Genomic DNA, 27,883 nt, shown 5'->3' with positions numbered 1-27,883 from the left:
CCTTGGCCAGGCCAGGACTTGGGAGTGCCTTGCTCCTCCCTCTGAGCCTGGCAGGGTACTGCTGTGGGGGAGATCCTCACCCTGGAGCTGGCTCCTTCCCTACCTGGAGCTTCACTCCCAGGCCAGAAATCATGTCCACGGGCTTGGCGTCCACGAAGAGTGGAGGATAGAGTGAGCACAGACAGCCTGCGGTCAGATAGGAGGTGTCCGGCAACTGTGAATCTTGTCACTGACATCCTCTTAAAGAGAAAGTCAGGTCCAAACAGTCCGATCTCCACTTTTGGAGTCTTTTTCAAAGTGTGGGTAACCTCCAGGAGCCTGTTAGGATGTGTGGTATGCGGCTGTATGGCAAACGTGGCCCGAGCACAAGTGTTACTCTGTGAGGATCAGTGAAGTGGGGAGAAGCCCATTTGCCTGCAGGAGTCAGACAGAAAGCTACATTGCAAGTCAAGTGAGGGAGCTGGCCTTGGTCCACAGCGAGCGTGGAGGAGAGGTGTTTGCAGGTGCATTGAGTGGCTTTGGTGTCAGAGTGAGTAACGTCGTCATCTGATCAAGGTTCTCTCTCACTCCTGCCACAAACGGGAAAATCCACGAATAATGTTGAGAATCCCCTGGAATTTCAAGAGGCTGCCAGAAGCCATGTCCTTGGAATAGCGTGGTCACCGTGAGCCGAAGGAAACCAGGAGACTCAGGGTATAGGCTACGAAGCGCTCTTCCCTCTTCAGGAATTGCCAGGCAGGGCTGTCGAGCTTCGGGATGCGCTGTCCTTGAGTCTCGAGGTGGGGAGGAGAGGCAGAGGAGGACCTGAGCGGGCTCTGTGTTCCTAGTTGGTGCGCTGTCACCCTGTGCCCTTGTCGGAATCCACCCAGACTGGTCCTCAGCCTTGTGGCAGCACAAATGAGTGCGGTAAAAGTGTTTGTCGGCCTTTTACTGTGTCTTCCTAACCTCAAGTGACCCCTCTGTCTCGACCTCTCAAAGTGCTGGGATTACAGGTGTGAAATCCCACTGTGATGATAGGTGTGAAATCCCGGCCCCAACTGTGACTTCCACCAGCTCTCACAGAATGCTGCACTGAACCTCAAATCTTGTTACTGTAAAATTTTAAGAATAAGTCAGAAATCAAGAGAGTTTTAGAAAGCAAGGTCAGTGTTTATTCCACGAAGGGACCTTTTTTTGTTTTGTTTTGTTTTTAGACGGAATCTTACTCTGTCACCCAGGCTAGAGTGCAGTGACACGATCTTGGCTCACTGCAACTTCCGCCTACCAAGTTCAAGCGATTCTCCTGCCTCAGCCTCCTGAGTAGATGGGATTACAGGCACACACCACTACACCCAGCTAATTTCGTATTTAGTAAAGACAGGGTTTCATCATGTTGGTCAGGCTGGTCTCAAATTCCTGACCTCGTCATCCACCTGCCTCAGCCTCCCAAAGTGCTGAGATTACTGGCACTGCTCCCGGCTCCTTTTTTTAATTTAAAAAACTTCCTCAGCTGGGTGCAGTGGCTCACATCTATAATCCTAGCACTTGGGAAGATGGAGGTAGGAGAATCACTTAGTCCAGGAGTTAAAGAACAGCCTGGGCAAGGTAGCGAGACACCCATTTCTACAATCAGTCAGCACATAAATACACAAATAAGGTCCTTATATTGGCTGGACACAGTGGCTCACACCTGTAATCCCAGCACTCTGAGAGGTCGAGACAGAGGGGTCGCTTGAGGTTAGGAGTTTGAGAGCATCCTGGGCAATGTAGTGAGATCCCATCTTCACAAAAGAAATTAACCAGGCACATGGATGTACACCTGTAGTTCCAGCTACTCAGGAGGCTGAGGCGAGAGGATCGCTTGATCTCAGGAGTTCGAGACTTAAGTGAGCTATGCTCAACACTGAACTCTAGCCTGAAGTTTCTTAAAAAAGAAAACTTTAAAAAAAAAAAAAAGAGAGAGAACTTGGACCCGGCACAGTGGCTCACGCCTGTAATCCCAGCACTTTGGGAGGCTGAGGAGGGCAGATCACGAGGTCAGGAGTTCGAGACCAGCCTTACCAACATGGTGAAACCCTGTCTCTACTAAAAATACAAAAATTAGCTGGGCATGGTGGCACATGCCTGTAATCTCAGCTACAGCTACTCAGGAGGCTGATGCAGGGGAATTGCTTGAATTTGGGAGGCAGAAGTTGCAGTGAGCCGAGATTGTGCCGCTGCATTCCAGCTTGGGTGACAGAGTCAGACTCCCGTCTCAAAAACAAAAACAAGAAAAACTTAAAGAAATGTAACTGTTCTCATTTTTACTTAGAAATTCACTTGTTCCTGGGAGTTATATTAGCATAGTGTAGAAGAAGGGACATTAGCTTTGGAGTCTGGGAACATGAGTTCTTGACCTGACTCTAAGTGGATATGTAGCATTGGAAATTCACTTAGTGTCTCTGGGGCCTCAGTTTTCCCATCTATAAAATGGGAAGGCCAATTGGCTGATCGGTGAAGCCTTCTCTGGTCTGTGAAGTGATAACACCAATAATGATGCTGAAGTATTTGGGGAACTGTCGGGGTGGAAGGCTATTAGCCCAGCTTGCTTTTAAGCTTAGCAGAAGAACAAATGGCTCTAAGGCATCAATTAGACCTTTTGCAGTACTAACAAGAAAGAGCTAATCTTTCATTAAATTAGTTTTTAATTTAATTCTATGCTAATTTAATTTTGCATCACTTAAAATGTATGTTTTTAAATGGATGTTTACATGTTGTTGCAGGCGGCTTTGAAATTAATTCATTCTTTGCCTAACCTGCTGCAGCCTGAGCACCCAGTATTCCAGTTCCTTGACAATTGTTGCCAACACCACAAGTCTCTTAAAGCATTTCTTAGGTTCCCTGGTGATTTGGTTGAATGCTTAAAAGAGAAAAAAAAAAAAAAAAAAAAAGCAAGACAACAAACAACTTGCTGAATGAAGGGCTAAATTAGTAAGGTGTATGTGCAGTTAGAATTGGGTGCTGATGTGGAAATAAAAGATCTTTGTTAAGTTACCCTGTTAAAAGTCTAACTTCTCTCTAGCATAACGGTTTGTTAGTGGGTTTCCTGCATCTACCTGGAGCTCCAAGAACTAAGCATGCTCCAAGAACTAAGAGGACTTGGACTGAGGAATTTTGCACCTGCCTGGTGGTTACCTAACGTCGAAAAATAAAGAGTTAAGCCATCCCTACTAGGTATCAAGAAAAACCTCTATTTGTTTGTAGCAAATGTGGCCGGCATCGGCACCTGCCCTGGTCTTCCAGTCTGTCTGGGTGGATGGATGCGGGTGGCCACAGCTGTTAAAGTGATCACAGCCCCACTTTCTTCCTTTGCTGGCGCAGACAGCCACCTGTGGCCCTTTTGTGGATTTCTACTTCCAGCAGAAGACCAAGGAATCTGGGGCCCCTCTTTCTGCAGGGAGCAGCTCAGGCCGTCCCTCCTCTGTGCTGGCAGCAGTCCCAGCTTCCTGCAGCTGGGAGGTGGGAGGAAGGCGCCAGAGTTTGCTGAGGTGGCAGGATCTGCGAGCTGCCTGAACCCGCGTGCTGTCTAGCTCTTGGCCTGCTGCCCTCAGATTGGCTAGCCCAGGAAGCTCTGCTCCTGGGAAAGGAAGCCGGGGGAAGGGTATGAGGGTGCTTCCAGAAACCACTTTATGCTTTCAGGGATTCTCCTCTTAACAGTAACTCCATGTTTCAAGAACCTTCTTTGTGTGTGTGTGACAGGTGGGAACTTTTGAGCGGCCCTCAGATTCAAACAGTCATTCTGGAAGAAGAAATGAGGCCGCTTGGGGTTCTGGATCTGCTCCCAGAGAGCAAAAGTCAGAGTGAGGCTCTATCTCCTTGAACCTTGAGCCAATTAAATCTGGGTTTAGTGGGCCAGGCACAGTGGCTCATGCCTATAATCCCAGCACTTTGGGAGGCTGAGTTGGGAGGATTGCTTGAGCCCAGGAGTTTGAGGCTGCAGTGAGCTCTGGAGGCACCACTGCATTCCAGTTTGGGCAACAGAGCAATGCCTTGTCTTTATTTAAAAAAAAAAAAAAAAAAAGGGCTGGGCGCGGTGGCTCAAGCCTGTAATCCTAGCACTTTGGGAGGCCGAGGTGGGTGGATCACAAGGTCAGGAGATCGAGACCATCCTCGTCAACATGGTGAAACCCCGTCTCTACTAAAAATACAAAAAAATTAGCTGGGCATGGTGGCGCGTGCCTGTCATCCCAGCTACTCAGGAGGCTGAGGCAGGAGAATTGCCTGAACCCAGGAGGCGGAGGTTGCGGTGAGCCGAGATCGCGCCATTGCACTCCAGCCTGGGTAACAAGAGCGAAACTCCGTCTCAAAAAAAAAAAAAAAAAAAAAAAAAATCTGGGTTTGGAGGCCTGGAGTTGGGACGGGGAGTGTCAGTGCCATCCCCACTTTACCCTTCCTGAAGGCCACAGGAGGCATCTACTAAATGTCCTCAAGCAGTGCTCTACAAACCTTTAAAAGAACCTCCTTGTTTTATTTTTTTTATTTTTTTTGAAACAGAGTCTTACTCTGTCACCCAGGCTGGAGTGCTGTGCTGCAATCTCGGCTCACTGCAACCTCTGCCTCCCAAGTTCAAGCGATTCTCCTGTCTCAGCCTCCCGATAAGCTGAGATTACAAGCACCTGCCACCATGCCAGGCTAATTTTTGTATTTTTAGTAGAGACGGGATTTTACCATGTTGGCCAGGCTGGTCTCGAACTCCTGACTTCAGTTGATGTGTCCACCTCGGCCTCCCAAAGTGCCGCAATTACAGGTGTGAGCAACCACGCCTGGCCCAGAATCTATCTTTAGAGTCAAGAATCAGGTCACAGGCACCCACGTCCCGTGGCAGGAGCTGACTCTTGTGACCCAGGTCAGAAAGGTTTTTGGTAGCGAAAACCAAAATTGAAAAGTCACAGCCCCTTTTGTCTAGAATAAACATTTACACTCTTGTTTGTTGAACATTTTGCTTTTCTGTCATTGTGATTGTGGTTTTGTAACTTAGAATTTGCCAGATGAAAACAAAACACAAATAAAATCTCCTCGGCCTGTGGTCTGTTCTGCCAGTCCTATAGTACAGGCAAATGCTGAATACTCCAGCAAAATAAAAATTAAAAAAAAAAAAAAACTTGAATCCAAGCCATTTTAGTTCAACAGATGTTTATTTAAAATTTACCTTAAAAAAAAAAAAAAACTAAACAAAACAGCAACTAGCCGGGTCTCTGATTTTTCATTCAGTGTAAATTTGTGACTTCCCAGGCATCCAGGCATAGCAGGTCAAGTTGAAACTTCAGGCAGCTGTCCAGGTAATTCAGGCCAAAATCTTGTTATAGAAGAAAAGTGATTCAGGCTTGTTTTTGAACTGAATTTTCCAGTGTTTCCTTACCTCCTTTAAATCGTTTAAATGTACAGTTTTGGTTCCCTTTACTTGTGTTGATAGGAGCGGATTCCTTTTTTTTTTTTTTTTTTTTTTTTTTTTTTTGAGATGGTTTCTCTCCCCCATTGCTCAGGCTATAGGGCAGTGATAAATCTCAGCTCACTGCAACTTCCACCTCCCAGGTTCAAGTGATTCTCCTTTCTCAGCCTCTCGAGTAGCTGGATTACAGGCATACACAACACCACGCCTGGCTAATTTTTGTATTTTTAGTAGAGACGAGGTTTCGCCATGTTGGCCAGGCTGGTCTCGAACTCCTGACCTCAGGTAATCCACTCACTTCGGCCTCCCAAAGTGCTAGGATTACAGGCATAATCCACTGTGCCTGGCCTGGGAGGATTCTTTTTAAGATAACAATAAAGAATAATGTGTTTGGAACCTGCGTAGGTTTTTTGTTTTTTGTTTTTTTTAATGCAGGGGACAGTAGTCTTGATTTGCTGGCTTTTTAGAGACCCATATAAAATAATATCAGTATTATCAAGGAAGTTGTCTGTCATTGGTGTGTTTTTTTTTAAGCCTTCTTGCTTCCAGCCGTATTGTTTTCATTATCCCCGAAGACTTCTGCGTGCTCTGGGGTGACTCAAGCCATTTGTCTGGTCCTTCCTGTCTTTGTGTGGAGATGTCTTCATCTGTCCAGTAGGCAACTGACTGCATTTGTGAAATGACCTTATTTTTCAGATGTCGAACTCTCTCAGGTTCTCCCAGACCAAAGAATTTTAAGAAGATCCATTTTATCAAGAACATGCGGCAACACGATACCAGGAACGGCAGGTACTGCACTCACACAAGAGCCGCCGCGAGCGCCAACGGGTGGGCACAGGGACGAGAGGAGGGGACAGCTTTAGTGGCCAAAACTCAGCAAAGCCAAGCCCACGCTTTGAAGATGGGCAGGATCTCATGGAACCTTTCCCGACAGTTTCCACACCACTCACACCAGAATCACCAAAAGGAAATCTGTAGAGAATAATGAGTGCTCCCTAAGGCGAAGTGAGATGTTTAGATCAGAAACAAACTGAGTTTTTTGGAGCACACGAAAGGATTTTTATAGAAACCTTGGAACAGAAAGACGGTGGAGTTTTGGGGGCCAGGGGGTCCTTGTTTGTTTTTCTATTTTGTTGGTTTTGTTTTCATTTTTCACCACCGTGCGCTCTGGTCAATAAATGCCCTCCCAGGTCTGCGCCTGAACTTAGTTGGGTCCTGGCTTTGACTCTCTTTAGGAGAGTAGAATCAGGACTTCACTGGCAGATTCTTCCTTGGTGCTGATCCGATTCCTGGGCCTGCCAACAACTGGAGTATGTGTTTCTCTAGCTCTTCAGTTGCTCGTTTGGGAAGCACCGTTAAATAAAACTGGTTGAAATTGATATAACCGTGATATTAAAACCTTCCAGACAACAGGTAGATCAGAAGCTCTGGTGCCAGCATGCTCATGATTGAATAGCTAAGTCCATTCGTCTCAGCCCCAATGGTGCGTGGGGACAGAGTCCAAGACCTCTGGGGTCCCTGATGCTCTGTAACCCTTGGGGCAGTTGCTCCCCACTGACTTGAATAGGTCAGTTAAAGACACCATCCAGAGCTGAGGTCCAGCTGCAGAAACTCTCTTGTTTGATCTTCTAATTTATAGAAGACCATATGGGCCCCACTAATACTCTCTAATCCATACAAAATGAAAATTGCTAAAAAGTCTTTTAGTTAGACTCATTAAGGCCCAGCATGACTGTAAGCCAGTGGTGTAGAATACCCTGTACAGCCTGTATGATAACACACAACAATTACAGTTTTTACAGGCTTGTTATCTTGAAGTTTATGCCTGTTTTTAAAGCCTTATAAGGACAGGGAACATTATTTCAATTGCAATGGTTTCAGAATAGCAAAACTGAGCTTTCAAATGATTTTTACATCGTCAGTATATGTTCATATTTTAAGTACAGTGCTTTTAGTTTAAATTTACCGAGTTGTTATTTGTGAAATCCAATATTCTGAATTTCTCTTTCTCTCACCCTTATTTTCGCTGATACTTACGAATTGTTGCGCTTTATTTAACCACTGCTGTTGTCTTCTTTTGAGGCTTTTACTTACAGAATACAGAGCTTACTCATGCCATTTTAGAATAATTATTTATCGTTGATTTACATTTGTGTTTTTGTTCATGATCACTTTAACCATCAAATAAATGCAGAAGACCTTTCATTTCTCAATGAAATCAATGACAAAACCAAAGGAATGGGTCAAGCTAATAGCGTTCCCACCTCTGATGCTAGCTGTCAGGACACAGAGTCAGATAATTACCCCAGCATGGCTAGGCGGTGAGAGGATGCAGTTCATAAAAGACTTGGATTAATGAGATTTCCGAAGAACATTATGGAGCCACCTTCCCCAGCACATTCTTGGCCTAGGAGAACATAAACAATAGAGCTCGCAATTGCTGGCAGGTTTGCTGGGGCGTTTTCAAGGGGAGCCAAGAAGATTCTTAGCTTATCTGAACATCTGAGAATTGGAATTTAGGGCAGGAAAGAGAGCTCTAAGGTCTATGTGGGAACTGCAGGCTGTGGGCTGAGGCCATGGCTGGGCGTATGCCCAGGTGAGAGCTGGTTTTCCTGTGCAAAGGGCAGATGAAAGGGCTGGCAGGAGGGGCTGGCCCTCCCACTTGAGGTTTATTAGCAAGGAGGGATTGTCCTTAGACAGATGAAAGCGAGAGCCTGGGAGGAAGCCAGGAAGAAAATACGATTTTAAGGTGACAGAAGGAAATTGTAGTCAAGAGCTAATGAATGGGAGGATGTCGCCCAGCCTTTCGAGAGAGGAGTGCAGACGGAAGCTCTGCCCCACAGCAACTGGGCAGCACGAGCAGAATCTCCTGCTGGAGGCAGCAGGGGCACTGGGTGAGCTCAGTTCCTAAAATGATGAGTAGGAGGGGTCCTGGTCGTGATCTCAGAGGAAGGGACCCGCATGCTGGTTTCAGAGTCTCCCATCCCTCTGCCTCAGGAAAGGGAGGTGAGTGTGCAGCACCAGCACAGCCCCCAAGGCCCCTGCAGGTCCCCTCCCGGCCTGTGCAGTCACAGTCACATCTGCGCATTAGGCTGTCTCCAGCTCCTGAGTCTCCGTGGGGCCCCTGACGAGCACAGCCCAGCCTCTCAGTCTGCAAGCCAAAGCTGCAGCTCATTTGCTCTTCTGGCCCTGAAAACCCTGGCGTGGAGGCTCCCATGTCCCCAGACCTACTGACCGTGTGATAGAGGCCCCAGTACTGAGGAGGATTTGAATTTCTTGTCTCAGCAAAGACCAGAGTGCAGCTCAGGAAATGAGTGGAGTGTCTCTGTTATGAGACTCAGGTCTGACCTAACCAAGGGTTTCCAGCACATTTTGAGACAGAAAGGGGAAAACATGCTTTTAAAACTGAGAACCAGATATAATAAAAGACAATACTTGTGTTATTGAAAAAACAAAACAACTCAAGTGTACCTCATGATCAGCATCAGAGTAGCTGCTTAGAAATAAACTTCGGGGCTTGAGACGGCTTCATGGTCCTCCTGTGACATTGGAAAACGGATCCCAGCTGGCATGCAAAGTGGAAGTGAACGCCTTCAGCAGAAGCACGTGGTTGTGATGGAGGATGGAGTTTGCCTTCTGTTAAATCTCTGTTCATCTGTCTGGCATCTGAATTTGTGAGGCTGGCATTGGGACCTTCTAGAGGGCTTGGTGTGCAGTTATAGTGAGGAGAAGCCAAGCTGAGGCTGCTTTGGGGTCATGCCGCATATCGCTGGGCCAGATGGAGGCTAAGAAGGTCAGTTCCCAACAGATCACAGACCAGGCCAGATGGAGCGGAGGGAACATCCGTGCCGCTGCTAGGACGAGAGCGTGGCAGGAGCTCTTGGCTGGCCCTGCTGGTGTTGTCTCCTAGCAGGTAGGGGAAGCCATGAGGGCAAGAGGGAATTATTGCTTAATGAGTACAGATTTTCTGTGGGGGTGATGGAAATGTTTTGGAAATACATAGTGGTGATGGTTCCCCAACATTGTGCATGTACTTAATGACACTGAATTACACACTAAGTGGCATTTTATGTTTTTATATATGTGTATATATATACATATATATGTATGTATATATATTTATATATATTTACATATAGATTTTTTCCCCCTAACAATAAAATAAGACACCAGTAATATCCGTAGGCTGCTACTATCAAGACCATGTTCAGAAGCGGAAGGGAAAGAATGGCAGACTTCTTGGGGTGATGGTATGGGGTCAGCAGATGTCAGCTGCTGGCCTGCTTTTAGCTTCCTTACCAAGTAGAACTGGAAGTGTAGACTCTAAACAAAGCCACATGCCAGTCATACAGTAGGCAGTCAGCAAGTGTTTGCTGAATAAAAGAGGCCTCCTAAGTGAATTTTAGTCACCAGGATAGATCCTGGAGAATGGAAAGAATTTGGAAATACAAATGATTTTTAAAGTGCCATGGAGAATGAATGAAATTCTATGTCTGATGCCAGGCAAAAGTTACCTTAAAGTGGGGGAAAAAAAGCATGAGGGTGATGGGAGAGGGTAGATTCTAATAATCATGGACTGGCAAGCCTAGAGCTGATGGTGAGCAGAGTTTGAGAGCAGATGGTTTGTGTGGAGGTTGCCAGCAGTCAACATGAATTCACTAAGAAAAAGTCATGTCGCATCAGCTTTGATTCCTCGTCGATGGAATAACTTGGTTAGTAAAGTGAGGAACTGCCATGGACATTACATTTCTAGATTGCAGCAAAACGTCAGGCTATTCCTCACTATCGCACGTCCCAGTGGATAGAGCGGTGAGAAGGGCTGGGTGATTGTGAAGCTGGAGTTTCTGCAGGTGGCTGAAATTTGTCAGTGACCGTCATCAGCCTGAGGGCAAGTTTGAGTAGAACAGCAGGTGGTATTCCCACCAGCATTTTCTCCTGCAGTGCAGACCAGTGATTGGAGTAAAAGCCCAGAAGCCTCATTCTCAGCCATGTGGAAAACTAAAAGCAGGGAGAGCAGAAGCAGGAAGGAGCATTACAGATAAGAACCATGATCTAGATACTTCATTCTCTGGAAATACCAGAGCTAGTCCACCGAGATTAAACTGAGCAAGGATAAATGTAATTCAGGTGGACTATTGATGATAGCACAGAATAGAGACTTTTTAGTGCACATGAAAAATATCTTGGCATTTAGAAGGACAGCGTGTTCCACCCCAGGCTAACAATGCAATGCCAATACAGAGGGAGCTATTTCAGCTTGTCCTGATGGAAGGCTAGTATCACTGAAGACTGGTGTCGCCTTTGTACCCACCCAGGACAGGTCCGATCTGTGGCATTGCCATCAGTGTGCATGTCATGTCATAGGAAGCTAGATGTGTATTAGGATGGTTCCCCGGCAATGGACTCTATGGAAGGAGTCATAATGAACCTTGAAAATAAGCCGAGTGAAATGAGCCAGTCACAAAAGGTTAAATGTCATATGATTCCATTTATATGAAATATCTAGAATAGTCCATAGAGACAGAAAGTAGATAAGAGGTTACCAGGGGTTAAGGGAAGAGGGAATTATTGCTTAATGACTATGCACATAGAAGGTGCCCAATGATAAGGCAGTTCCTTAACTGCATGCACTGCAGGACCCGTGTCCTCAGCCTACCCCACTCTTGCTTGCTGGCACCTGCTCTGTGGCTAATTGGGATGTATCTGTGAATAAAACAGGATACATCCCAATAGGGAGGGAGGTGAAGATAAACGTGCCCAGGTGAAGGATGAGATGATGTGCCATGGAGAGAGACTGAGGCAGCCGGGGGTGGGGAAGGGCACGCCGGGGTGATGGGGAGACCTGGGAGTGGAGGGGTGAGGGAGGTGAGGGAGCCAGCCTTGGGGCTATCCCAGTGGTAAAGAGCGCTTGCCCTGAAGGAACAGCAATCGTGGAGACACTGAGTTGGAATATCCGGGGTGTGTTTGAGGAACTGAAGGAAAGCCGGCATGGTGGAGCTGAGCAGGAACAAGGATGGAAAGCAAGATGAGCTCTGCGAAGCCGGTGGTGACTGAGGAGGTCCGGCTGGTTGTGAGCAAGGTGGGAACCACACAGCGTACTGAGCAGAGGTGCGAGTGATCCGACTCGCCTTGGAACACGGTCATTCTGGGTGATCCAAAGTCAGGAGTGGGCATTGCACTTCATTTTGGTAACCTTATCTTTTCTATGGAAAAGAGTTCATTTTGATACGAAGTTCAAAAGCAACTCAAGATCTTTTTGAAAAACTGGTCACAAATATATAAGCAAGCCTTTTGTCAAGGAAGAGAGGTGGCTGGTGGCCCCTGCCACAGCGTCTGGAGTGGGCCTTTGAACCCCCAGTTGAGGAGGACGGTTGGCAAGTGGAAGCTGCTGCTGCTTGTAAGAGGAGAGCTGGTCACCATAGGCTCTAACCTGCATCTTCACTGAGAACCCTACTGTGTACTGCAGAGCACAAGCTAAATAGAAATGAAGACAAGTCTCAGTTCCCAGCCATTAGATACACCTCGAAGATGACAAACATTTACACAGCCTCGCTCATGGCTGGCCAGGAAGGACTGACTCGTCAGAAGGACAGCGGGGATTCTGAGCATAAGGACTGTCGACACCCAGTGGCTTTTGTGGCATTTATGCCTAGTGACCCTCTCGGTGCTCCCAGTCTTGAGAGTCATGAACCTGTGTCTTGAAGAGCCATAGAGCCCTTGTTTCACGTGGGCGTCTCATCCCTCTGTCACGTGGCTGTGTGGGCTTTTACTGGGTGTCCTTTTGAAGTCATCTGGGTGTTGAGTGTTGGCATAGCACGCAGGGATGGTTTCACGTGCTCTGGAAGTGCCGCCTCCTGCGTCTGCTTCAATAATCCTCTCATTGTGAACAGGTAGAGAAATATCCCCGGGAGTGAGTTGACTCAGTTATCTCTTCCCTTGGGAGGAATTTTCAAAGAGATGTAGAAGGATTTGAGATGGGAGTGGATACAAGAACTGAGCCAGAGTGTTTTTTCTTTAAAGTATGAACTCAGTAGGACGACATTAAAAAAAAAAAAAAAGATGTAAAAGGCTTCAGCACCCTTTACCTGCTTTTCAAAGGAAGGTGGTGAAAGTACAGTGACTGAAGTCAAGCTGGGGCCTTTCCTTGTCACACCAAAACATTGTGGAGGGAAAAAGGGGATGGGTCATAACTAAATTAAGACCTTGTTTGTGATCTCATCAGTTCCAAGCTGTCAGCCTAATTTAGTTTGAAAAATAACTTGGAGGAAGTGGCATGTTTCAAAAAATAAAACAGCTCATTACCAGCCCGACTGGCCTTTTTGAAAGAAGAAAAATGTCATTGCTTTTTCTCCCTGAACTGAATCCATCCAGTTTGACAGAAGTCAAGCATCTTCGGTGAGTCAAGCAACACTGACCCTTTCCTGAGCAGGCTATTTTTTCCTCTCGGAGATTGTGTTTTTTTGTGAAAAGGCTAGCACCTGCCATCCCCTCAGTGGCAGAAGGCGGCAGGAAGCATCTTTATTCTTATTGTCATCGGTGTTTATGATGAGTTCTTAACAAAACCCCAGTCTAGGGGGACAGGGAGGGGACTGCCTGAAGAAGCCTCCAGGACTCCCCAGACCTCACTGGGAATCTGGTTCTAGGCTCTTCCTTCACTGAAATGGCCCCCAGAGCTGCTCCCAAGTCTGATGGACCATTGCATTTCCTTGACTTTATTCTCCTAGCACTAAGTGGCGGGATGGAGGAGAGGAGCTGGCATGCAGGGCAGTCACTCAGCACCAAGAATGCTGGTGCCCAGTTCCCGGCGGTATGCTGGGTCACACATGCACCCGGTTTTATTATTCATGACTCTTTAAACAGCATGGAGGTGAGTCTGGCTTCTTCTGTAGTGCTGCACGAGGCTTTTGAGAGAAATGATTTTCAATCAACAGCAGCTGTGCTCAGTGCCACACGCTTGGGTACATATTTGCGGCTGAAAAGCTCGCAGCCTGTGGGTACTTGTTGCTGCTTTTCCACCAGTTTGATTTGAAGAAATAAAAGCAGTCACAGAGGAAAGATACAAGGTTTGGAAATCACTTCCGATTGGACAGAACCTTCCCTTGGTGGTTATATTAGTCTGTTCTCACACTGCTGATAAAGACACACCTGAGACTGAGGAATTTTTAAAGAAAAAGAGGTTTAATGGATTCACAGTTCCACAGGGCTGGGGAGGACTCACAATCATGTTGGAAGGCAAAGGCACATCTTACATAGCGTCAGGCAAGAGAGAACGACAGCTAAGCAAAAGGGGTTTCCTGTTACAAAACTATCAGATCTCATGAGACTTATTCACCACCATGAGAACCGTATTGGGGAAACCACCTCATGATTGAATTATCTCCCACCGGGTCCCTCCCACCACACATGAGAATTATAGGAGCTACAATTCAAGATAAGAGTTGGGTGGGGGCACAGCCAAACCATATCGGTGGTTTTGTTTTAATCTTCTGCTTGGCCTGGGAGCCCAGAGGAGACATCAGTTCTTGGTCTCCACCATTGGTCTGCAGCACTTTGAGAAGAAAACAGTAATTACAGCTATCGGATGACTGTTGGACCACAATTCAGGATGCAGCTACCAGGCTGTTCTGGCTGAGCAGGAGGGGAGGAGATCCCAAAAGGACTTCCTGACTTCTTTTTTTTTTTTTTTTTTTTTTTTTTTTTTTTTTTTAATTTGAGATGTCTCCCTCTGTCACCCAGGCTGGAGTACAGTGGCATGATCTTGGCTCACTGCAACCTCCATCTCCTGGGTTCAAGTGATTCTCCTTCTTCAGCCTCCCCAGTAGCTGGGATTACAGGTACCTGCTACCATGCCCAGCTGATTTTTGTATTTTTAGTAGAGACGGAGTTTCACCATGTTGGTCAGGCTTGTCTTGAATTCCTGACCTCAGGTGATCCTCCCAGCTCGGCCTCTTGAATTCCTGACCTCTCTGTGATCCAAAGTGGGATCACAGGCTTTAGCCCCCCTACCTGGCTTGACAGTCTCATTTCTGTGACACCAGACTCCTCTTGTTTTCCCCTTACCTTAGCCTCCAAAATTCCTGTGTTGAGGGCCTAACTCCCCGTACCTCACAATGTGACTTTACTTGAAACAGAGTTGTAGTAGATATAATTCACTAAGATGAGGTTATACTGGAGTAGGGTGGGCCCCAATCAATACGACTGATATTTTTATAGAAAGAGGAAATTGAAGTCAAGCGTCATGGCTCATATCTATATTCCTAGCAATTCGGGAGGCTGAGGTGGGAGGATCACTTGAGCCCAGGAGTTTAAGGCAGCAGAGAGCTAAGATCATGCCACTGCCCTCCAGTCTGAGTGACAGAGCATAAGCCCCAGTCTCTTAAAGAAAGGGAGAACTGGCTGGACTCAGTGGCTTACACCTGTAATCTCAGCACTTTGGGAGGCTGAGGTGGGTGAATCATGAGGTCAGGAGTTCGAGACCAGCCTGGCCAAGATGATGAAACCCTGCCTCTACTAAAAATGCAAAAAAATTAGCCAGGTGTGGTGGTGGGCGCCTGTAATCCCAGCTACTCAGGAGGCTGAGGCAGGAGAATCTCTTGAACCCGGGAGGCAGAGGTTGCAGTGAGCTGAGATCGTGCCACGGTACTCTAGCCTGGATGGCAGAGTGAGACTCCATCTCAAAAAAAAAAAAAAGAAAGAAAGGGAGAACTGGGGCACAGACAGAGGCACATGGGGAGAATGCAGTGTGCAGATTGGAGTGGTGCTGCCACAAGCCATGGAGCCGCCAGTAGCCAGGAGACAGGCCTGGGGCAGACCCTTCCCCAGTGCCTTCAGAACGGATCATGGGCCTGCCAACACCTTGATCTGGGACTTCTGGCTTCCAGAACTGTGAGACAATACATTTCTGTTGTTTAAGCCACCCAGTTTGTAGTGCTCTGACTTGGTGAGCTTTGCTGCCCATCTGACGATGCCTGCCTTCCTCACTGCCCACCTTCCTCCCAGCCCATCCCAGCGTTTCCTCACTCCTCACCCCACTCCACTCCTGTCAGTGCTCCTCCATCCCGTGGCTGTGATCCCCACCTTCAGCTGGGGAATCCCAAGCCCTGACTTCCTCACAGGGCTCAGGAGGCCTTTTACCACTCGGTTTCACAGTTTGACTACTGCTTCTCTCCCATGTCACCCTCAGCTATGCTGGATTATTCACAGTAATCGCTTGGTTAGGGGAAAAGGTTAGTAAATGCCAAAGAAAATGCCCACAGAAATCTACACAGCTTAGATGTCATGCTTAGACATCGTGCTCGCATGAGGTCCATTCTGCAGCTTTTCATGCCGTGCCTTTCCTTTGTGTGGGAGTCCAGAGATCAGAGTGTCTGTGGCATCAACTTCCTTATGTCCTCATTGTCCCCACCTATTCCTGGGATATCCACATTGGACTTCTCGAAAGTGGCCCAAGAATCTAAGTGCAAAATCTGTTTGGATTTTTACAACTTTTTTCCTGATCTTTTATAGTCTTGCTCATACCTATTTCAACTGCAATTCTTTTTTCAGTGACTTGCCTTGTGTGATTATTTTTTAAAGCATCCGGTATTAAACAAAAAATCGAGACAGTGTTTCTCTTTATTTTCCACATTCTTTAGAGTTTGTGCACACTTTTTTTTTTTTTTTTTTTTTTTTTTTTTTTGAGACAAGGTCTTGCTCTGTCACCCAGGAATGCAGTGGCACAATCATAGCCCACTGCAGACTTGAATCCTGGGCTCAAGCAGTCCTCCCACCTCAGCCTCTTAAGTAGCTGGGACTATAGGCATGTGCCACCACACCCAGCTAATTTTTTTATTTTTAATAGAAACAGGGTCTCTAGGTTGCCCAGGCAGGTCTCGAACTCCTGAGTTCAAGTGATCTCCCACCTCAGCTTCCCAAAGTTCTGGGATTACAGGTGTGAAGCATTTCCTTCGGCATTTACTAACTTTTTCTCCGAAGCAGTGCACAGTCTTTAATAAACAAGTGTAAATATAAATAATAATACAACTGACATAAACAGGATTGGCCCGTATATAAGTGACTCTTAGTAAGTGTACAACTCGGTGGGGGTTGATGGCAAACAGCCTGCCAGCCTGAGGTTTGCGTGTGTCAGGGGTGTCGGTCAAAGGGGTGTATAGAGGGAAGTGGAAACGCTGGTGAGTCAGGCATGTGGAGGTCTGTGAACTTTTCTTATTCACTCAGTTCCTTGAATAGGCTGAACGTGCTTTCTCCCAAACTTGACTCATGCCAGTTTTCCCGCCAGCATATCTTCTTACTGTAGATTGCTTGTCACTTATCCCTGTGGTCTTAGCTTAGTTATCAGCTGCTCCAGGAAGCCCACCTTCCCTCCTTTAAGGGGGATTATTCTTCCTGTGTGTTTAGTACACCCCCAACTTCCCATCAGAGAACTTATACCTCTGCCTGGATATATCCCTCAACCACCCCTAAGCTTTGCAAGGAGGGAGCTCTTAGCTGGGCCATTCATCGTCAGATCCCAGGCACCTAGTACAGTGTGTGGCATGGAGTAAGTGCTCAGAAAATATTTGTGTAAGGGAAGGGGGAGGAAAGGAAGATTATATAACTTGTTTATCAGAAATTTGCCACTCCCTAAATTGTAGGATAAGGGTGCCTCCTTAGCAGATGGCAAGGCCTGTCCTGTTGCGTCCTGCAGTGATCTTAGTGGCCATGGAAGTCAGTGGTGGAGGTGGCAGTGACAGTCATGAAGAGAAGACTAATGCCTCCACCAGTAACAGCACCACCATGTGCTATTTGTGGGCAACTTAGCACCGATCCTCAGATATATCTGACCATTTAACTCATGACCCCAGTTCCCTGGCTCCAGACGCCCTGTGCAACTCCCCACCTCACAGGGCTAAGTCTGCTTCCCTTCCTCCTATTCCTGCCTGCTGGAATCCCACACTGCCTCCTCCTCTGCCACCCCCAGCACGTTCAGGCTTCTTGTTCTAGTGCCCTCTTGTCCACAGGACCCCTTTGCTTCCCAGCTCCTGCCCTGGAATAGCATCTCCTTCCCACTCCAGGTAGAAAGGAACAGATTGCTCTGTGAAGAGTGTTCTTGGAGCCCCTACCAACTCTCCGCTTTGCCCTTGTACTCAGATGAGGCACATCCAACAGCGAGGGGAGTCGTTCCTAAGGAGGAAAAGCATCCCCCCAATAGCTCATGAGCATTTAAATAGAGTAAACAAGAACATTTTGTTGTCGGCGGTGGTGTTTTCATTCAACTCTTATTATATCATTGCCAGCCCTTCAGAAGAGACGGAAAGGGGTCAAGTCCTCTCCTTCCAGCTTTTAATAAAGTATTGTGAGAGGAGGAAGGAACGGCTGTGGGAAAAGGAGGCAGAGAGGAGCTGAGAAGAGAATGGGTTTTCCAGATTTCGTAATATTCATTTGTCTCCTGACATTGGTCTTCACGGCTTCACTGTTTTGTGCATAGCGCTCATAGTGTGGGGTGCAGAGGACCTGCTGAGCCGGGATGTGTGGCCCAGAGCCACGCCGAGGAGAGCTATGTCCCTTTCCAGGGCTACCCTACAAGGTGCCACAGACTGGGTGATTACGACAGCAACGAGGAGTTCTCTCTCTGTTCTGGAGACTCGTGCTCCCTCTGAGCTCCAGGGGAAGAAGAATCAGCTCTCAACTCTTCCCAGCTTCTGGTGGTACCAGCAGGCCGTGGTGTCCTTGGCTTATAGCTGCATCGCTCCCATCTCTGTCTCCGCTGTCACGTGAGCTTCTTCCCTCTGTGCGTGTCTAGGTGTCTCCAAATCTCTTGCCCCTTGTCAGGACGCCAGTCATTGGATTGAAGGCCCTCTCTGACCCAGCAGGACCTCATCCTCACTTGATAACATCTGCAAAGATGCTGCAGCAATCCCTCTTTGTCCACAGTCAGCCACATGGTGTGAAAATATTAAATGGAAAATTCCAGAAACAATTCATGAGTGCTCAGTTGCATGCCATTCTGAGTCGCGTGCTGAAATCTCTCACCGTCCCACTCTGTCTGATCTGGGACGTGAGTCAGATCACGTCCCTTGGTCCAGCGTATCTACATTGTCTCACTCTCTGCCCTATGTGATGTGATTGCGAAGGAAAAAGCACAGTACATACAGGCTTCGGTGCTGTCTGAGATTTCAGACATCCCCTGGGGGTTTTGGAACACATCCCTTGTGGATAAAGGGTGACTACTATATTTGCAGCACAACCACAGGTACTGGGTCTTAGGGTTTCATCATGTCATTTGGGGAGCACAGTTGAACCTACAACATCAGCTTGTTAGGCGTATTCTGTCTTGCTTCCTGGGCGTGGAGGGAAAGAACCTCAGAACTTCTGCATGTGCCTGGTGTCTAGTGCAGACCCCTGAGCTGCAGACACCTCTGGGCTGTGTTTGGGCATGGCCATACTCACCCCCACCCTCCATTACTGCAGATGTAATTTTCTTTCCTCTGTGATTTTCAACTCCTCTTGGAGTTGGTTGCTTGTTTTTATGTGCTTAAGAGAATATTCCTGTGTAATGGAACATTTCACCTGGAAGAAATGAGACCTCACAACCAATAGAGGCTCCACAGCGGACTGGAAATGGAACAATGCTCTGGTTTTTTGGCAAAAGATGAAATACTTGAAGATCCTGGCTGGTGAGAGACATTGCCTTTTTAGACATCACCAGTGCCAGGCTGAGGGGGTGAAAGCGGACTTGGTGAAAAGTGGCCTGTGGTGCTCTGTCGCCTGCGGGGAGGGTGTTCTTGTGCATCTCCTGGCTGTTCTGGACACTCAGTATCACGTGAGCTAGTTGTGTCTGTGATAGCTTTATGGTCTGAGGCTGTAAGATGAGAAGCGCTTTCCTGAGAGCATGGCAATGGGGCTGTGTGAAGAAAGCTGGATGGTGCTCCTTCAGCTTCCGAGCACTCGTGAGGATCCCTGCAAGTTTCAGGAAGCATTGTGTATCCAAGATGCTTTGCCCATGTGGGCTGCAGCCCCAGGGAATGTTTTCCTTTGCTGTTTTTTTTTTTCCTCTGGCAGATGTTCCTGTGGAAATGTGACCCTGAATTCCTTAAAGATCCATCTCCCTGGAATTAGTTCCTCTTTTGAAGTCATAATGGTTCATGTAATGTTTTCTGGTCGTCTTAGCTCTAAGTAAAGTGTTGCATGTCACGGATGGGAAAAATGATCTGGGCTTTTTGCATGGCATTTGGGCATAAGAGAAAAGAGCTGCAGTGCTGGAGGCAAAGACATGAGGGTGGTCAAGGTCTGAAGCCCACTGCAAGTGGACCGTGCTTGTTTATGTCATTGAATTCTCTCTCAAATAACAGAGGTACCTGCAAGGAGCCAAACATCTGATTCTCTTCTTGTATCTCTCCATTACCGTGGACATTTCTCTAATGTTTATAAAGAGGAAAGCTGCAAATTCACATGAACCCCGCAGGTTCTAAACAGAACGGCTGATCACACGGGACCTGTTGTCAGAACCATGCTGTTCAAGGTTTCCCAGTGAAAGAAGCCAAGAAGACTGGAGTCCTCACTTGCTGATACCTGCCTGTTGTGGCTCAGGCCTGCGGTCCCTCCCACATGCCAGAACTACTTCAGGAAACACATGTGATGTGTTCTTGGAAGCTCCATTGTCAAACCGGCTGCACAGCCTCTGCATCGGTCTCTGCTGTGAATTCCTCCTCTGGCCTCTGCAGAAAGTGAAGGTCTATGAAATGACTGGAGAAGTGAGGGGAAGGCCCAAAGGTGTGATACTCCTTACTCCCTTCCACCTCCCTCCAGCTGCTTGAGACTGGCCAGCCAGGGAAGCAGCTCCCCTACTGGAATTGTTGAGAAACAGTCCACATTCATAGTTGCTAAACTTGACCTATACAGTAAAAAAAAAAAAAAAACAAACATGTTTTTCTGAATGAGCACCATGTTGTCAGCCTCTCCTAGAACTAATGGTGTGAACCGCCCAGAGTGAATGCCCATTTAATAGTACGAGCAGCCCATTTGCTGATAGGCACCTTGTAGTTGGAAGGTTGGAAGGAGCTGGGTGTGGTGGCTCACGCCTGTAATCCCAGCACTTTGGGAGGCGGAGGTGGAGGTGGGTGGATCACAAGGTCAGGAGTTCCAGAGCAGCCTGGCCAACGTGGTGAAACCCTGTCTCTACTCAAAAATACAAAAATTAGCCGGGCTTGGTGGCGCACGCCTATAGTCTCAGCCACTCGGGAGGCTGAGGCAGGAGAATGGTTGAAACCCGGGAGGTGGAGGTTGCAGTGCGCCGAGATCGTGTCACCGTACCTGGGTGACTCTGTCTCAAAAAAAAAAAAAAAAAAAAAAGTTGGAAAGAAGACTTGGATTGCACTTGGCATTTATTTTCTCTCATTATCTTGCTCTATTAAGAATGTCCAAACAAATTTAGTTTGTGGGAAGGAAGGACACATTAGCAATGAGTAGTGAAGAAAATGCAGTATCGCCAAGCCAGTGGAGTTTGTTCAAACATTCCTGCCACCGTGTCCTGCCACCGTGTGGCAGAGGACATCCATGCCCAGTGATACAGGAATGAGTCGCTCTAGGACTTTGTCCTGTGCAGATGACCGGGAGTGGCAGTGAGGGTGTGGAGAGCCTCTGCCCTTCCATCTGGGAAGGGGCCAGGCTGAGCTCCAAGGCCATGGATGTGTGATCTGTCACCCTCTGGCCCCTCCCTCACTGGGCATGGCGACCCACAGGCCAGGCTGGAAAGCCAGCCTAGAACACCTGGATGAAGGCAGACTTATCCAAGAAGTTCAAAGGGTACCCAGTCACGCCCCCAGGAGCAGGCTTTTCTAGTAAGGTTTAGGGAAGAGCATTCATAGTGGTAAAGAGCTCAAGTTCCAATCTCCACCCTGCCCCACCTCCTTTGGTGCACCTCCTTTGGTACATCACTGACTTGACATGCCTCATCAGTTAAAGCATTTAGAATTTGGCACGTAATCAATACTTACTAAGTGCTGGCTGTTATGTCTGCGTAGGTAAATTACATGGGCATTGCAGCATGAGAAGTCTGTTGCTGGGCTCCATGCAGGCACGCCTAAGGAGCCTGGCTGGTGTTCAGCAGGGTATACTCATGATTCCTGTAACCCCCTGGCCCTTCAGCCTTTGACGGTCCACTCTGGACATGATGCCCTGTCCATCACAGTGACCAGGGTGAGGGCCTGTGATATCTGATGAACAGCATCTCCCGTCAGCAGCATCTCTGTGTACATCTCATGCCACACCAATGCAGACAGCTGTGCATGGGGTTCTTCAGCTGTCCTGGCAGCATGGCCTTTCAGGTCCCAGCAGGCCTGGGTATTGAGCACAGAGGTCTGAAGAGGTTCTGAGTCCTTGGACTAGCCTGGAAAACCTGAATCCTAGCACAAGAAGATGGTCTGCAGTAAAGATGGTTCATATTTATTGAGTGTGTACTGTGTGCCAGTTGCTGTTCTGAGGGTTCTCCAAGTATGGACTCATGTGTGCTTACAGCATTCCAATAAGATTGTTACTCATTTTATCCCATTTTTTAGAAGGGCAGACTGAGGCTCACAAGAGTTAGTACGCTGACCAAGGTCAAACAAAAGTGACAGCTGCTGTTTGAAGCTGAGGGTGTTGCTTTGGTCTCATTCCGTTAACCACTGTGGATATGGACTGCTAGGAATTGACACCAAAAGTGGCTTTCGATTGCCAAGGACACCTGCAGCCCTGTCCTCCCATGATGGATACTCAAGTGCTTGTGCTCTGAGGCTCACAGTGCATTTCAGCGGCATCTAATGCACATAGATGGGAGGGGCCACCCCACACTAAACCCCTGCCTGGGCTTACCTTCTAGAAAAGGAGGGAGGCAAATGACTAGCAGCACAGATCACAACAGTGCCCTCCTGGACGTGTGAACGGGGAATTGGAGACAGCATCAAAAAGGGAACGAGTAATTACGTGAAGAGGGGCAGGAAACGCTCCCTGGAGGAGGTACTTCTGAGTGGGGTTTTGCAGAATAGGAGCTCACTGGGTATTTCAAGGTGGGGCATTCAGGCAGAAGAAATAGCATGCAAAGAACATGGGTAAAAAACAGCAGGATTTGTTGTTAAGGTGAGGGTACCATAAGTGCCAGGGCATGGGTAGCATGATAAAATGCAGGGGGAAATTTTGTGGGTGTTGAAACTGGACAGGCAGAAACCAGGAGACACAGGGCCTGGTTTGCCATGCCAGGGAGCCGGACTACATCCCAGGATGATTGAATTTCATAGTTTCACAACCAAGTTGAAATCCCCAAACCTTGATGCATGTGATAGCACTGTTTCCCTGGTCGTCGTCTTATGGTTGTTGAAAGAAACGATGACAAAAGTAAATAAGCTTCCCCATATGATGTGTATTGACTTTGTGCTACACAGAGTATTGTTTCTTTTTAAATCTCTTCCACTCATTTCTCCAGTTTATCATCAGCAGTTCCCGTTGGCAAAAGTTATTCTCAAATGCGAGGATAAGTGCTTTTAAGGGTTTTTGTTGTTGTTTTAATTTTTTTAAGTGGTTTTTGATTGCATAAGACCATCTTATAGAACTGTTTCCAGTAGTATCTTTATAGCAGGAATGGAAGCTAAGACTGATTATATAATTGTTCCCTTAATCTATTCTCAGAACCTAACATGTTGCCAGCAGATGAAAAACCTAATGATCATAATGGCATCTGAGTGTCTCTCCTGCTCATGGTTTCTGGCGCTATTGCTCTTGCATTGTTTACTGCAGAATAGTAATCAATGGTTTAAATGTGGCCTGACTGCTCCCTCAGCCCTGGGTATCCTGGGCTCAGCTCTGTCTGCTCCCTCTTGCATGTGCAGCCCACAGCAAGCAGGTCTTGCTGGAGAAGGGGTGCAGGTGTGCTCATTAGTGACCCTTGCTGGTGTCTTACTTGTTAATATTCAGATGAGGAGAGGCAGCCCTCTTCTGCTGCGCCGAGGTTGCATTTTGCAAGGAGAGCAGAATACCATCTGCCAGAGGAGGTGGTGGGAGCGTGTAAATACTGCTGTGAATGCCATGAATGCTTAATTGCTATAGATTTTTTTTTTTTAGTTTGAGCCTTTGCATTTAGTGTGTTTGTTGTTTGTTCTTATTTTTATTTTTTAGAATAGTCCTTATCAGTGGCAGAAGATCCTTCTGTAGTATATTTTCAGTGCTGCCGTATCGCGACAGTACCCAAGCCGGGTATGTATATGCATGCATGCTTTGTAGTTCTCTGGGTGAAAAGTTCTCATACCAGTGTGCATAATGTGGCCATCCTTTCCATTTTCAAAAAGTTGCTTTGCTTTGACACTGCAAATTCAGTATTTGTACATTGGAAAGATAAAAAGATGTTCTACTTTCTTTTCAGCCAGAAAGCTTCCTCGTGTGAGTGCATGTGTGTTCCCATCCTATTACCCGTTCTTTCTAAATCTACATTTTGTTACCTTATTCAGTACTGTAAAGCAAGAATATTATGGGTCCCACCCTATTCCACAGGGCCATGCCAACCTTTGGAAAAAAGGTAGGTCAAGAAAGGCATCGGAACAAACGCTGTGCCCATCCCACCCCCTTGCATCTTGGGCTTGGGATTGGAAACTGACCAGCAAGCCAGAGCTGCCACCACAGAGAAACATCAATGCAAAAGGGTCCCAGGACCAGAGATTAGGTAACTAGCTACAGGCTAGAGGAATGCTTCCTTCTCTAGATCAACAAGCCCCTCCTTTTACTCTGAAAAAAAGTAAGTACCCGAGGGCCCATCCTTGCAAAGCCTCCGCTCCTCATCGCCATCCCTGAACCCCGTGTTCCTTCCTCCTCTGCATCTAGACCCCGTGCTCCCTCTGCCTTTTCACGTATCCAGTGTCCATCATCAAGCTGCCACCATATTGAGGGCATGACAGTTCACTGTGTAAGATGTCAAGCATCATGGGATGTTGGCTGTGGCCTCTGGTTGTTGTGCCAGTCACACCACAGACATGTGACCACTGTCCCGAGGAGAGCCATATGGCCCCTGGTGCTGATTCGCCGTGTGCTCACCTTCCACCATCTCCACGAGCTCTACCCGAGGCATTCTTGCTCCCCATGACCCCTCTCTTCCCCTGGAGATCTGCTAGACTTGCAGCCTGTTTGATTCACCGTGGTCCTTATCTGTACTCTACATTGTCAGCTCCATGAGACAGAAAACAGCACATCTTTATTCATGGAATCCTGACTCAGTTATTGATGAGATGTGTGCCTTAAGGAGCAATAATCATAGCACTGTTTGTTAAGTGCACATTTGGAGCTGGTCCTTTTTGTCATTTACATCCTTACAGCCGAACCTTGCAAAGTAGGTGTTCTAGAAAAAGTAGCAGTAAATCCTGCAGCTTGGAAGTTTAAGGACCATCTGGGAGTGGCCAGTGGGCTGCCCGGAGAGATGTCACGGGGCAGCTTCCTTCACCTGACCTGCCTGCCGTGGCTCTAGGTCTGGCTATGTTGGAAGAGCAGGCTCATTCCTTGGCAAAATTAGCTCATAACAGCTCACAGACCTGGTGTGTGACCCCAGAGGCCAGTTCATTCACCTTATTGTAAATAGTAGCCCAAGGGCCCAGAATGTGTGAGTGTGACCAACCTGGGCACACACCTCCAGGGTATCTGTATCGTCAGCAGCAGGCTCTTTGCCAGCAGGTCCTCTCCCGGCCAGAGCTTGGATGGTACTGTGCCATCAGCCTCATTTCTCTGGGCTTCCCTGGCTGACCTCTCTGATTGACGCATTCTTTCCTTAGCTCTGTCCGTCTCACTTATTAATTTACTGAGTGCTTGTCATGTGACCAGGTACCCGGGACAAAAGCAGAGAAGGATGGATTGGTTCCTGTGCTCCTCAGCTTACAGCTTAGCAGGGAAGATACATTAAAATCACGCACACAATTAACTACAACTTTTAATACATGTCAGAGTTACCCAGTCAAGCAGTCCTTGAATCTTCCTGGCTGAAGACTCATTCTGTTTCTTTAATTTGGCTTCTCCACACTTGTCTTTGAAGTGTCCATATTAGCTTTATTCTCCAAGGTCTGGAGTAAGGTGCCCCTCATGATGGTACCCTAGTGCTTATCCCCATTTTGTAGATGATATCACTGATCGATCCTTAAGAGCTGAAATCTCAAACTTTGGGCCAGAATGGGGATTTAATCCCCATTCTGTACAGCCGTTAGGTTTTTCCATGACCCACACTGGCAGACAGGCAAGATAAGTTCTGTATTTGGAGAAACCTTGCTGTGAAAGGAGCTTTTCTGAACCTGCCTCCCAGAGGGTAACTGCAGCTCCCAGGAGTGAATGGACCCAAGGTTGCCAGCATGGCACCTGGCATGCAGAGAAGTGCTGGGGCCACTGACCAAGGACCCCAGTTTCTGACAGTAAAACAGAATCATTGTGAAGAACTTCGGAGAGTTAGAGTTTTTGTTTTGGGCAAACCACTTACTAGCTTCTGTGAGCTTCCATTAGCTCCTCTGTAGAATGGGAAAGTTATTACTTCACGTCATGAATGTGATGATTATGGCATTTCTGCAAAGCCAGTAGGAAGCTGTTTTAACTTAGATTACCCAGGAAGAGGGCACTCAGACCATCTCCATTGGACATCCTTGTGGTCTTATGTGGCCCCTCCACTCTTTTCAACATCTCGGGGAAATGCTAGGTGGCAGCCAGTTGGTGCTAGGAAATGGTGTCTTTTCATGCCTGGGTCTCTGCTGCTTGGGAAGGCTTACCGTGTTGCAGCAAGGGCCACTGCATAGGATACTCAGAAGATTTGGCTGTTCTGTTGGCCCTGGACAGAGACGCAAAATGAGTGTGTGGGATCTTAGGACCTCACCTTTTATATGCCAGGCATGAACAGATGCAAATCCACAATTCCTCTAAATTGTATAAATGAGGAAACCAAGGTGTAGAAGAGGGATTTTCTTGTTTTCGTTTGTTTGGTTTTGAGACAGGATTTTGCTTTGTTGCCCAGGCTGAAATGCATTGGCACAGACACGGCTCACTGCAGCCTCGACCTCCCAGGCTCAAGGCATCCTCAGCCTCCCAAGTAGCTAGGACTACAGGCACATGCCACCACATCCAGATAATTTTTAAAATTTCTATTAGAGATAAGATCTTACCATGTTGCCTAGACTGGTCTCAAACTCCTGGACTCAAGCGATCCTCCTGCCTCGGCCTCCCAAACTGTTGGGATTATAGGTGTAAGCCACTGCACCTAACTAGAAGAGGATTTTTTTCTGTAACAAAAAAAAAAAAAATCAACAGGTCTTTTGTCAGACCTAACAGAAAAGAACATGTTCATTTCTGCAGCATAGTCTACCTCTACTCACACAAGAAACTCTGAGCATAATTCCAAATATTGTGATGTAGCAACAGGATTAAGAAGCAGGGTGCTTTTTAAACTTTTTAATTAGCAGACATTGTATTTGTTAATAACCCACTTACCATAATTGTGCTTAAAAAATTTTTTTTACTAACTTGGGAAACAACTATGCTCAAGTAAAAATGTACTAGTAAATATATACTAGTAAAAGTTTACTAGTAAATTACCAATAAATATATACCTGTACATATTTTAAACAACTTTAGTTCATGTACGTGTTAACTAACGCCTTTCCATGGTGGATAATTCCTTTACTTTTACATGGAAGCTCTTTTTGTGACTGGGACATAAGTCACAGATTTCAGGGGTGAAAAACTTTCCTGCTTCACAGCTGAGACACAGTGGGGCGAAGCTCGCCCACAGCCTCCACGTGGCAGAGTCAGCGCCACTGGAACTCGGGACCTGGACCACCCCAGCCTGTGGGTACCGTGCTTTCTGGCATCCATGTTTCCGTTGTCCTCATGCCCATGGACTCAGCCACGTGGGCCTGCTTATTCCAAACAAGCACAAGCCTTCTGATGAAGGGGCTAATGGACAGTTCCAACCTCATAGTTCATCTGCTGGGTACTTGAACTCTCTTTCCCATGGAAAGCATCCATCAGGGTGCCCTGATCTTTCCAGGTTAGTTTTCTGGCTGCCTGTGCTGCACTTGAGCTTCCCAGCCCTGGCTCCCACATCCTCACTTGCCCTGCCTCCCACCGTGGCCCCCAAACTTTGTTCTTGGTTTTAACTTGAACACTGATTCTGGGTCCTGACATTAGTTGATCAAAGCAGACAGACCTTAGGAGGGGCTTTATGTGATACTATCTGTTCATTTATTTTCTTGTGCACTAGGTTACTTGTTCTGCCCCCAGTGAATTAAGGCCCTGGTGGAGGCTGGGGAAGGGGTGGGTGGGACTGAGTTACCAATCCAAGACAATGGCGGGTGGGCATGGAGGTGCTGGAGAACACTTGAACTGCCCACAAATCCTGACCAACACCCACATTTATAGTATATTTATGGTCTTAAGTAAAAGCAAGGTGTTTGCTACGTAGAGTTCTTTTATCCCCACCTCCCCGCAAGAGCCTTGCCATCCACATGCCAC

The 27,883-nt window shown here is 47.2% G+C and overlaps 1 protein-coding gene across 3 annotated transcripts in view; it reads left to right on the top strand.

Annotated features, from left to right (window-relative positions):
- Positions 1 to 27,883, top strand: part of CABLES1 (Cdk5 and Abl enzyme substrate 1) — a 126,841-nt gene that overhangs the window by 58,336 nt on the left and 40,622 nt on the right. For 2 of the 3 annotated variants that reach the window (XM_039463716.2, XM_010335510.3), the window contains exons 3-4: positions 6,104 to 6,196; positions 23,534 to 23,611. In XM_039463716.2, coding sequence (XP_039319650.2) covers positions 6,104 to 6,196; positions 23,534 to 23,611 — 171 coding nt within the window. The remainder of the gene's footprint in view (positions 1 to 6,103; positions 6,197 to 23,533; positions 23,612 to 27,883) is intronic. The other variant, XM_010335507.3, reaches the window with a different exon arrangement.

The sequence above is a fragment of the Saimiri boliviensis genome, chromosome 13 (assembly GCF_048565385.1).
Source record: "Saimiri boliviensis isolate mSaiBol1 chromosome 13, mSaiBol1.pri, whole genome shotgun sequence".
NCBI lineage: Eukaryota > Metazoa > Chordata > Mammalia > Primates > Cebidae > Saimiri > Saimiri boliviensis.
The sequence above is the reverse complement of the archived record's forward strand: the minus strand, read 5'-3'. Positions and strand labels throughout refer to the sequence as shown.